Source organism: Lathyrus oleraceus, chromosome 7 (genome assembly GCF_024323335.1).
Source record: "Lathyrus oleraceus cultivar Zhongwan6 chromosome 7, CAAS_Psat_ZW6_1.0, whole genome shotgun sequence".
Lineage (NCBI taxonomy): Eukaryota > Viridiplantae > Streptophyta > Magnoliopsida > Fabales > Fabaceae > Lathyrus > Lathyrus oleraceus.
The window spans coordinates 273,626,115-273,638,632 of record NC_066585.1 but is presented as its reverse complement, the minus strand read 5'-3'; the positions used below and the strand labels follow the sequence as shown (position 1 = coordinate 273,638,632).

General features: G+C 38.9%; 1 protein-coding gene across 3 annotated transcripts; it reads right to left on the bottom strand.

Moving 5' to 3' along the window:
• Nucleotides 1-1,215: 1,215 nt before the first annotated feature.
• LOC127105853 (putative pentatricopeptide repeat-containing protein At5g59900) lies at nucleotides 1,216-5,204 on the bottom strand. 3 transcript variants are annotated; one of them, XM_051043062.1, is made up of 4 exons: nucleotides 2,466-5,204; nucleotides 2,298-2,406; nucleotides 2,160-2,228; nucleotides 1,469-1,875 (listed from the first exon to the last, which is right to left on the bottom strand). In XM_051043062.1, exons 1-4 carry the CDS (start codon nucleotides 5,137-5,139, stop codon nucleotides 1,800-1,802), a joined length of 2,928 nt encoding a protein of 975 aa, XP_050899019.1. In that variant the 5' UTR covers nucleotides 5,140-5,204; the 3' UTR covers nucleotides 1,469-1,799. The 3 variants fall into 3 exon arrangements, 1 of the variants encoding a protein (XP_050899019.1); XR_007795151.1 differs by lacking the exon at nucleotides 1,469-1,875 and adding an exon at nucleotides 1,216-1,460 and having other exon boundaries at nucleotides 2,151-5,204; XR_007795150.1 differs by having other exon boundaries at nucleotides 1,469-1,873; nucleotides 2,151-5,204.
• Nucleotides 5,205-12,518: the final 7,314 nt, after the last annotated feature.

Below are 12,518 nucleotides of genomic sequence, written 5' to 3'. Positions count from 1 at the left end.
ATGTGTTGATCTGACACGATAGTTTTTCAGAAACCTTTTTCCCACCTCAAAATCCAAATGATTGTATTATGTGTATTTGGGGGCTTTCAAAATCAAGTCATTTTGTTCAAGTTTACTTAAAACTGGGATGCCCTATACCACTTACATCACTAGTGGACGGCTCATTCAACAACAAAAGTCGAGACTTGACAGGATCATTTTATGGAAAGGATGCAAAAGTTCGACAAATTGAGCAACATTGAAAGAGAATCAAATGCACAAAAGTCTAAGGGGTACCACCCATAGGTTTTGCCGCGACATATGTTTCAATTCGTTTTAATTTCTTGTTTAGTCGGACAAATAAGTGTACGTAATTGTGTCTCAATATAAATGAAGTGTAATATATTCAACATTTGTTCATATTGTGTCTTAATGCATTCTTGATCATCCCCATAACAACATCTGTTCTTTTGCAAAAAAAATCGTTTTAAAGGTTCGGTTATAGAATTAGTTCAGAAGAAGTTCCGGAGATACATCTCTGGAACAAGATAATAGAGTGCAAGATCAGAAATATATCTCCGAAATCAGCATGTTAGTTATTGAGTGAGTCATATTGATATATGACTTCTATAAATTAAGGTGATCTTATATTGTATTCACATAAACTAAAAATATCTCAAATGTTACAAATAAACATTGATTGGTATGTCACAAATATCTCGTTCTCCAACTCTACACCCAATCGAACGTTCAAGCTTACGACTTCACCTCCTTCGAAGATATTAAATACGAAATTCATCATCTACTACCTTACAATGACAATCGAAAGATTATGAAGCTCGGGTATCGTTCATCATCGATTGACAACAAAGAGAAGATTGAGTTCACCAAATTTGAGCTCAAGACGCAAGCATATGTAAGGGTTATGTGAAATACATATTTCCATTTCGAAACAAAAGTTATGTTTAAGTTGAAAGCGACGATTTCAAAATCAATCAAAAATATTACAATGTTGGAGCATCCACCTAAATATTGAAGTAATGTTGCATTTTATTTTTAAATGATCTATATAATCCTAATTTTATTTTATGAATCTTAATTTCATTTTGGAAAATTACATATTTTTTATTCTGCTTCTAATGTTTCTGTGTTACGGAAATATAACTACGGAAATATTTCGGAGATGTATCTCCGAAATAAAAAACAATAAACAAATAATAGAGCGTCATTTAAAATGGCATGTATTTAGTGTGTTGAAATACGTCCGGAGATGCATCTCCAAAAATTGGAGGCATTTTTGAATTTTCGCATGGAACATGTGCATTAAGAAACCCCCGAATATAATTCATTCCTCTATTCGACACATTTGTTGGACATGAGCCCAAACCAAGTACCTAACACATTGGCTCTCCACCATGGTTCCAGGCAAGCATTTAATTAAAATATGCACCACAGCACATGCAAACCCGAACACCACTTAACTGCAATACAAAAAATAAAGAAAATTATGACTACATAATAACACCACATTGCAGTCTACACATCCAAGCAACTAAACAAAATTTGTATCAATTGCCTCAAAGAGTCTATACTTTCACAGCACTCCACAAGCACCAATGTTGACAAAAGAATTACTGATTAGCAATTGAATTTTTATACCATCTATAAGTTACAAGAAAATTTAAAATATAGCAGTACACTAAACAGAAGATTTTTCAACAAACAAGTTAAGCCTTGCAAAAAGTTTCAATCGAAATTTCCAGTTTTATAAAAATCCGTAAAGTGTCGCAGCTTGAACTTTGGTTTCCTCTCTGTAATATTCATTGTTCTGTTTCTATTTCAATTTGAATCGTTGCTTTTCCAATTCTCCTTTTGGTATTGCTCTCATTCACCTCTGCAGAGAAAAGTGTAAAGGAACTAAGTGCAGGACATGGCTGCTCTAATGCCAGAGACTCGCTTTAAAAAATCAATAGAAAGGATATAAACAACTTCTTAGTATGTAATACAAGCATATATTGTATTGCAATCTCAACTTTTGATTATCTAATCAAGGATTATAACTTCTTATTTCATCCACTTTAGAGGAGTCAAGTTCCTAATAGTATCATATGCAGCAATTGTTATTGTTATTAAAACTAAAAGAACATTCTATCCAATATGCAAATACTAACCTTTTCCGGAACTCGTCTGGTTTGGATATGACACAATCTCGTACGGATTGCAAATACAAACACTTCCGCATTTCCAGGCTGCAGAAGCCACCTTCAACTTCAGTCATCAACCTCATTTTCAGATAGTTTAGCCACAAGAGATTCTACCTTGGCTTCGCTGATCTTAACATGCCATTATGCAACTGAAGTCCCTTGTTAACCTCCCCAGTCACACGACAGCCACGATTAAGAAAGTCGCACACATCCAAATCACGCTATCGACATTCTTTTGAGCATGTTACACCACACTTCAACTGTGGTTCCTATTTTACCCATTTGGCAATTGTAAATTTTGTCTTGGCTTCAACCCTCTCCTCAACATGTCATCACGCAATTCAAATGCCTTGTTGAGCTCTCCGTTAACACAGCAACCATATATTAGCAAGTTAAATGCAACCAAGTCTGGCTCAACGCCTTTTTTTAACATAGTATCCCACAATTTAACTGCTGCTCCGACATCACCGCTTCTGCAATACTCGTAAATTAAAGTTGAATAGGTTATACAATCAGGGCAAATCCCATTTTCAGTCATTTCAGAAAGAATTTCGGTGGCTTCAATTAATCTACCCAATTTGCAAAAGCCCCGAATAAGAATGTTGTATGTTGCAGTGTTTGCTAAAAGCCCTTTAAGCATTGCACGGTGAAGCTCTGTAGCTTCCTTCATATTTCCCTCCTCCGTAAGACGGTCGAGAAAACAACCATATGAAATTGAATTAGGATGGATATTTGCAGCCAGCATTTTTTCAAAAAGAAGACCTGCTCTATCAGTTTCACCGGCTTTGCATAAACCATGCATGAAAGCCGAATAAGTCACAACATTAGGAATGCATTTCTCAGTAACCATTAAATCCCAACATTCAGCGGCTTTCTTAAAAGATCCTTCTTTGCTGTATGCGTCGATCATACTTGTATATATTACACTATCGGGTCTCAATCCTTGACTGTACATCTTTTTTAAGAGACTAAATAGCATTTTCATGTCCGGCTGCTTCAGAGCACCATCAATAAGTACGCCATGGCAAACCAGGTCCATGTTGATTCCTCGTTGAATCATCTCACAAGAAGCACTCAGTGCCTCCGTTAGTCTTCCTTCCCCGCAATAACCATGTAGAAGCGCGCTATAGCACATCTCATTTAACTTGAAGTTTTTCTTATGGAGATCATCGATAAAATCTTTAGCTTCAGAAACCCTACCAGTAGAACAAAGGCCGGTGATAAGAGGTCTGTATGTATAAGTATCCGGAACAAGGCCCTTACGGACCATGTCTTCCAGCAATTCAAAGGCTTTATCAATGTTACGAGCCTTACAATACCCTTCTATCATAACATTATATGTCACCTCAGTTGGTTTGATTTTCCTTTCCACCATTTCATCGAAAAGTTTGGATGCTTCAGCCATCTCATTTGTGCTGCAAAGACCATAAATAAGTGCGGTGAAAGTATAAACAGTTGGAGGAATTTTTTTCTCATTCATCTCACTATATAGCTTAAATGCTTTTTGTACTTGTAGATCTTTGCAATATCCACTAATTAATGTTGCAAAGGTAGTAGCAGTTGGTTCTACCCCTTTATTGATCATCTCGGTATACAGAGACTCAGCAGCGCTCAAATCCCCAAACTTGCATTGACCGTGTATCAAAGAGTTGTAGGGATATACAGATTCTCTTATACCGTCTTCTATCATTCTATCAAAGTAAGACGCTGCAACATCTAATCTCCCCCTTTTGCAAAAGGAATCAATCAGAATAGAGTATGTGACATCATTCGGCGGCAAGTTCATCAAACGCATATTATTATAAAGCAACTCTGCTTTATTCAAATCTCCACCTTTGCACAAAGAGTTTAATAACGAATTATACACAAACAAACTTGGCAAAAAACCTAATCTTGCTAACTTAACAACCAAATCATAAGCACTATCAATCTTTCCCTTCTTTCTCAACCCATCCACTAACCCCGATATAGCAGCCTCGGATGGAGTAAACCCTAATTCAATCATTTCATTCATGAGGCAAATTCCATCATCAAATCGTTGAACCCTACAAAATCCAAGCACTAGTGTACAACATGTAACCACATCTTCCTTCAAACCCTTTTCCCTCAATGATTTTCTAACCTCGACAGCTTCCAAAACCCGATGACCCTTACACAAACCATGAATTAAGACATTGTAAGTAACAATACTCAGGTCAAACCTATTAGATTCCATCCACAGAATCTTTTCCTTAGCTCTAAAAAAATCTTTCAATTCACACAAGCTCCGAATTACGGCAGAGCAAGTATAAGGATCAGGTTTAACACCAGCATTCACAGACTCATCAAAAAGTTCCCATACCGATATAAATTTTCTAATTCTCAATAACCCATTCAAGAGTGTACTCAATGTTCTAACCTCAGGCAACAAAGTATTAGCAAGCATGAGTTTTAAAACAAACACAGCATCAAAAACTCTCGTGTTCTGCAAGTAACTCTGAACCAAAAAATCAAAACCCAAAGTGGAAGAAAACTTACACTGTTTATGAGATTCTAGAAACTTGTCAAAAACAAATTTTGGGTTAGACCCACGAAGGAGAAGGGTTTGCAATAGAGAATTCGCAGGCCAAAAAAGCTTATTTTGAACAAGGGCATGAACCAAGATGGCAAAAGAGGTTGTGGAATGGTTCATGTTTTTGTGTAAACCGAGAAAGTTAAAGAACCTTAAAGCTAACTTGGAATCATGTAAGGTGTTGATTAAGACTCGTTCAACGTGATGGGGTTTCAATGTGGATGAAATTGAAGGGTCGTTGAATGCCACATTCCAACTTTGATTTCCTCGAACAATGTCGGAAATGAGTGATACGAAACGAGTGTCGTTTTCGTCGTTTAATTTGGAGGTGCAGAAGTTTCTTGGAAGGAGAGGGTTTGAGAGTGAAAAGGAAAGCGGTGCGCGACGGAATTGGCGGAGCTTCATCGGAATTCATTCGCTACCGCCGTAACAACACCTCGCGTATGTGGGATGGGTTTTTGGGGACTTAGATAAACGGCAAATTTACCGAGATAACCCATATTTTTGAAAAAATTCCCAAAATACCCCACTTTTCAGGAAAATTCCCAAAATACCCTACTTTTTAGGAAAATTCCCAAAATACCCCACTTTTAGGAGGAGGCGCCAATTGGATTGGCGACCCCTCTTAAAAATTGCAAGGAGGCGCCAATTGGATTGGCTAGGGCACCTGCCCTAGCCAATCCAATTGGCGCCTATGTGTTATTTTTAAGAGGAGGCGCCAATCCAATTGGCAACTTCCTTAAAAAAACCTCAAATGAAAAAACCTCCAACATGAAAGTTGTAGATCTTTTCAAGACAATGAATTTGGATATAAATTTTGCATCATTTGGATTTTTTATGAGAAAGTTATGGGCAGTTGAAGTTGGACTGCTGAGTTTTTGAACTGTTATCTGACCTATAATGTCTTGCATTATTTCATGTGTTTCTTTTAGAGTTATGAAATTTTGTCCAACATAACAACTGAAGTAGACATCTTAAATTTTGCAATGCACTTGGTCCCACCTCAAAATAATTAAAAATGAGTGAGTTAGGTCCCTGCGAACTTGACCCAAAATTAGGGTTTCTATCAAAATGACCTATAATGTCTTGCATTATTTCATGTGTTTCTTTTAGAGTTATGAAATTTTGTCCAACATAACAACTGAAGTAGATATCTTAAATTTTGCAATGCACTTGGTCCCACCTCAAAATAATTAAAAATGAGTGAGTTAGGTCCCTGCGAACTTGACCCAAAATTAGGGTTTCTGTCAAAATGACCTATAATGTTTTGAAATGAATGATGAGCTTCCAAGTTTCAAATGGATTTTTGATGAACATGAAAGTTGTTCATATGGCGACTCTTCTTAAAACTTGAATGGAGGCGCCAATTGGATTGGCTAGGGCAGATGCCCTAGCCAATCCAATTGGCGCCTATGTGTAGGTTTTAAGAGGAGTCGCCAACTCAATTGGCGAGTCCCTCATAAAATGCCTTTTTTGTCTTATAAATAGATGCGTTGTGTGACCTATTGTTCCATAACTCATATAATCATTTGGCTATCATGTTTGGTGTTCGTCGTCGATACGGTAAGGTGACTTATGCGAGAGACAAACCTCAATTGGTGATGCTGTTTTGGAACATCACCACGTTAGATCAACTGAAGAGGGAGCTGGTTCGATGGTTAGACGGGAAAATACCAGAAGGGGAAAAAATCATAAGTATTGAGAGACTTGACAGTATCTTTGGTTGGGTGCGAATGAAGACTGATAAGGATGCTAGGGAAATGATGTTCGGTCGAGACGACATTAATTTGATTGTTGTAATCAGTTAGAATTATTTATGTTTTCAGATGTTTTGTACTGATGTTGGTTATGAAACTCGTTGTAATAAGAACTTAATGATATATAATGATTGATTGTTACAGAAATACAATGTTAGGAAAAGCTTAAGATCTAGAAAAAATGTTAAAAAAAAGCTTAAGATCTAAATAAAATGTTACAAAAATCTTAAGATCTAGATGATGCTCCTTGATTGGGACAGTTGTTTTTGTTGTGTCCTGGTTGACGACAGATACTACATAATCTTATCATTTTATCTGTGGAATCCATCTCTGTTCTGATACGTGTGTTGTTTGGCCTTCCTTTCTTCTTTCTACGCATCTCTTCATTGTGCCAAACAATATCTCCTTCATATGGAGGCCAGTAATCCTCCATTGGTAGTACTGAAAAGCTTTGACTATATACATTCATGATGGTGTTGGCCTTGTACACATCAGATAAATGGGTGTAAGCGTCTTGACGAGTATAAGCGCACGCTGCAATGACATGGGAGCAAGGTATGCGGAAGGCCTGAAATTTTCCACAATCGCACCAACTTCTGTGTAGTTTAACCGCGTAGGCTAAATTTGGTCTCCCGTCGTTGTTGCCCATTGTTTCCTGGACGCTGAAATTTTGTCTTTGGCGGTCAAACACTGTTACAGCGTGTGTCGTAGCTTTGATGCTCTCCTCTTTCATGACCTTCATGCAACACTCACTGAATACTTGTCCAGACATTAACACTGCACTCCATCTTTCACCTCTGGTTGCGAACATAGAAGCCAACCTATAATAGGTTGATCTTACCAAGGCGGTTATCGGCAGGTTTCGAATTCCTTTGAAAACCCCGTTCATGCATTCCACAATGTTTGTTGTCATGTGGCCCCATCGACAACCACCGTCAAATGCTCTTGTCCACTGCTCTACTGGGATGTTATTTATCCATCTCCCCGCGTCTTCATTAGACAGACGAATCTCATCACGATAATATTGAAAAGACGGTTGAGTTAAAGCATACCCAGCATTCACCACCTTCTTGCGAAGATTCTTATCTTTTATAGCACGCATGAAGTTTTGTGCAATGTGTCTGATACAGTAGACATGTGTAGAAGGAGGATCATGCCATCCGTTGTCATGGTTGTTGTAGGCACTTTCGATGGCAGCATGTCTATCAGAAATTAAACATAGATTGGCTTGTGGAGCGACATACGTTCTGAGATGTCGAAGAAAGAAACCCCATCCACCATCCGTTTCACCTTCAACAAGAGCAAAGGCAATGGGAAATACATTGTTGTTACCGTCTTGTGCAACTGCCATGAGCAAAGTACCCTTGTATTTTCCGTATAACCAAGTGCCATCAATTTGCAGGAGAGGTTTGCAGAAAGCGAAACCTTTGATGCACGGGTCAAATGCCCAAAAAAGACGGTGAAATATTCTATTACCTGTAGCACAGGTTCCGTCTGGCATCATTGCTGGCACTGTCTCCAGAATTGCCACAGTTCCTGGGACATAAGTTTTTAGTGCCCATAAAAACCGTGGTAATTCCTTGAATGAGTCCTCCCAGTTGCCGAAAACCTGCTCAACAGCCTTTGTCCTCGCAATCCATGCTTTCTTGTAAGATGGAGTATAATTATATGTTGTTCGGATATGGGATATAATTATACTCACCTTCACTGATGGGTCTTTATTTACCAATGGCAGAATGTCTTGACATATCAAAGCTGTGCTCAGTTTACGGTGATCTTGTTCAACGTTAGTTGCAACGCAACTGTGTGGTGGGTCTATTGAGGCGATCTCCCAAGAGTCATTTTTCTTCTTGTAAGATGCAGCCAAACGAAACTTACAAAGCATGTTACGACATTCGATAACATACCTTCTAGAGTCAGTGCGTTTCACTGTAAAGTCAACAAAGTTGTTCATATGGTATTTTTTTATTGCCAAGACACATTCCTCTTTGGTACGAAACATGTCTCCCACCTTTAATTCGCCTACTGGTCTCGGATACGGATTATAGAAGACACTGTCGGACGTTTCATCGTCGTGAAGATCCATATTTGTCATATGTTGAGGAGGATTGTAGGCATGAGTAGGAGGTATTGGTGGTGGTTGAGCCTCATCTTCATCGTCGTTGTTCAGGATGTGATCAACCTGTACCTCAGTCTCCTCTTCTTCTTCATCAACAACGTCGACCTCTACTTCGGCTTCTGGGTTGAGTTCATCTGACCATTGTGCATCATCTGCAGCATCTTCACCAGCTGGATCCTGATCGGTTAGTTGAGACTGTTGAGACGGTATATATGGTTGTATAGTAATGTACAACTCGATACAATCCATGCCTGAATGTTCATGACTAAGAAACATGCTTTCAACATCTTCATCGTCTCGTATCTTTAGGGGGAAAAACTTGCATTGACCATTCTCAAAAAATATAGGATTCTGATATGTCATCTTTGACACAATACCTGATGCTATAAAGGATTGTATTCTTTTTTTGAAATGCAAAAAGGTTGCATTTCTCTTCATTGTCACTCTAATGGTATCAGTGTTTCTAAAACAAAAACCATGAAGCTCAGACTTAAAAGTTTCACCGTTGCAGTGAACGTTGATACTGTATAATGATGAAGATGACATTTTGGAGATAAAAAGTATTTTGCAAGTGCAGATGAATGTGAGTGACGATGAAAAGTATTTTGGAGATGAAAAGTATTTTGCAAGTGCAGATGAATGTGATAGTAAGACACTTAAATACATGGTATCAGTGTCTCACATTGAAGCTACTCTGAGATACTGTGTCAAGCATGCAAGTAATTTCAGATATGAGGTGTCTGTCATGCAATACAGTGTGAGTTGATGTGTCAAGCATGCTAGGTAGTCATGAGTTGATGTGTCTGTCAAGCATGCTAGCTAGTCAAGACAGAAGTGAGTATTCAGCATGCAGGATACTAGAGAGCCACGTGTCTGAGATGATGTGTCAATCCTGCAAGACAGTGTGACTTGATGTGTCAAGCAGGCAAGCTATCAAGAAGGTAGTCATCAGCATGCAGGAGACAAGACAGACACGTGTTGGACACCTAAGATGGTCAGAGTTGATGTGTCTGTCAAGCATGCTAGCTAGTCAAGACAGAAGTGAGTATTCAGCATGCAGGATACTAGAGAGCCACGTGTCTGAGATGATGTGTCAATCCTGCAAGACAGTGTGACTTGATGTGTCAAGCAGGCAAGCTATCAAGAAGGTAGTCATCAGCATGCAGGAGACAAGACAGACACGTGTCGGACACCTAAGATGGTCAGAGATGATGTGTCAAGCATGCTAGCCATCTATAAGTGAGTTGTTCAGCATGCAGGAGACAACAATGCCACGTGTCAGACATGCAGAAGGTGGCGCCAATTGGTTTGGCGCCTACCTTTAGGGCTTGTACATGGTCGCCAATTTGAATGGCGCCCCCATGGAGTCAGTCCTCGAAACCAAGCATTCAGAACTAGCCTTGCATGCATGTACCCTATGGTGTCGCCAATTTGAATGGCGCCCCCTCTTTAATATTGTACATGGTCGCCAAATGAGGTGGAGACACCATGCAAACACAATTTTTCATGCACTCCTCCATTTGCCTATAAATTGATCCACTCCCTCAACAATTCTTCCACACCAACATTCTCACTACTTCATCTACATTTCTCACTACTTCATCTACATTACTTCTTTTACAATTTCATCTTCAACAAAATCTTCCATTTTCATCTACACCAACTCCCCAACAATATGTCTTTACTCACAATGGGCGAAGCACACAGAGGAACAGTTGCAAACATCGCGACATACGTAAATTTTTCTTATACTTCTTTTTTATGTTTCATCTCCACCAACCCCATTTTATTTTGAAATACCGACTTAGTCAAGTGTTACATTATTTCTATTATAGGATGTCTCAAGGTTTCGAACTCGAGTCCATGAATTTGTCCCAATGGACCCGATGATTCAACCTTATGTTGAACTCGCCGATTTTGGTCACCTTAGCAAAATTATGTCTTGGTCTATAGATAACAAGTTCATTCTAGCCTTATGCGAAAGATGGAGGCCAGAGACACACACATTTTGGTTTCCAACCGGTGAGTGTACTGTGACGTTAGAAGACGTCTACATGCTTTTAGGACTACGAATTGAAGGCAAAGTTGTTAATGGTAAGACCAACTATGCAAATTCAATTTGCCGGTACACCATCATTGAATACTGAAGACTATGTTGAGTTGGCTGAATACCTCAACGGATCTTCTCCTGTAGGAGGTAATGACGCTCCTGGACCATCAGATGAACAAACACCGGTGCAGAATCGTCAACGTGGGTTAGGGCCAAGGGTTAGGGTAGCTAGGGGATGTGGGACCGGAGGTCGGTTAGGTGATCCCGGTCATCACCATTAGGATTCTTTGTGTAAAATCCAAATTTTATTAATATCAATTCGTATTATGTCAAATTTATCTTTGTGTAAACTCCAAACATTAGGTTTCTTTCATAATTCTAAAATAAACACATATCATAATACAAAAATTTATAGGTCAGAAACCCTAATTCAAGGACTTGTTATTGTTATGTTGAAGGGCTTGAATTTGGTCCCTTTTGGCAAAATTCACATACACATGTTTTGACAGAAACCCTAATTTTGGGTCAAGTTCGCAAGGACCTACCTCACTCATTTTTAATTATTTTGAGGTGGGACCAAGTGCATTGGAAAATTTAAGATGTCTACTTCACTTGTTATGTTGGACAAAAATTCATAACAGATAAAATGTCAAAGAGTCCAAGTTCAGGTGCCCATAGCTTTCTCATAAAAATTGCAAATGATGCAAAACTTTAGTCCAAATTCATTATCTTGAAAAGATCTACAACTTTTATGTTGAAGGTTTTGTCATTTGAGGCTTTTATCATTCAAACTAAAGGGCTTGAAGTTGGTCCCTTTTGGCAAAATTCACATACACTTGTTTTGACATAAACCCTAATTTTAGGTCAAGTTCGCAAAGACCTAACTCACTCATTTTTAATTATTTTGAGGTGGGACCAAGTGCATTGGAAAATTTAAGATGTCTACTTCAAATGTTATGTTGGACAAAAATTCATATTCCTAAAAGAAACATATGAAATAATGCAAGACATTATAGGTCAGATAATAGTTCAAAAACTCAGGAGTCCAACTTCAACTACCCATAACTTTCTCATAAAAAATCTAAATGATGCAAAATTTATATCCAAATTCATTGTCTTGAAAATATCTACAACTTTCATGTTGGAGGTTTTTTCATTTGAGGCTTTTTTAAGGGAGGAGCCAATTGGATTGGCGCCCCCTCTTAAAAATTACACATAGACGCCAATTGGATAGGCTAGGGCAGGTGCCCTAGCCAATCCAATTGACGCCTCCTTGCAATTTTTAAGAGGGGTCGCCAATCCAATTGGCGCCTCCTTCTAAAAGTGGGGTAGATTGGGAATGTCATACCCCAAAATTTGCCCGTTAATATTACAAGGCATTTTTCGAAGCACTCCAACTCATTCTGCAAGGCACTGGCCTTAAAAGAACCAAGGCCCAGCTCACGAGTGGCCCAATCCAGAAAATGGCCCAAACTGGCTTGCTCTCTAGGCGAGCAACTCCTTCGCCTAGCGAACCCTTCGCTACACGCTCGCCTAGCGAAGCTTGCGAATATCAGAATTTTTGGGCTTCATTCTGAGCCCATTAGGTCACCACAATCACTATAAATGCCGACGCTTCAGTCACGAAAATGGACAAACGAAGAGAGACGAAAACGGAGAAAGGAGAACCCTAGCAAGCAAACCCTAACGCTCACAAACGGCAAACCCTGGAGGCAAACCCTGAAGGAAATCGGCGGCATCAAGGTTTACTTCTGCCCAATTCAATCCGATTTGCCAATCCAAGGTCGCAACTCAATTTGCAAACAGGTTTGCATTGCTATTACCGCCTTAAGTTCTTAATTTGCATATGGCATTATGA

Coding starts and splice junctions, on each gene's coding strand:
- LOC127105853 (XM_051043062.1), bottom strand. CDS start 5,139: ATGAAGCTCCGCCAATTCCGTCGCGCACCGCTTTCCTTTTCACTCTCA. Junction 2,407..2,465: donor ACAAAATTTACAATTGCCAA/ATGGGTAAAATA, acceptor AAGAATGTCGAT/AGCGTGATTTGGATGTGTGC. Junction 2,229..2,297: donor TTAAGATCAGCGAAGCCAAG/GTAGAATCTCTT, acceptor TGGCTTCTGCAG/CCTGGAAATGCGGAAGTGTT.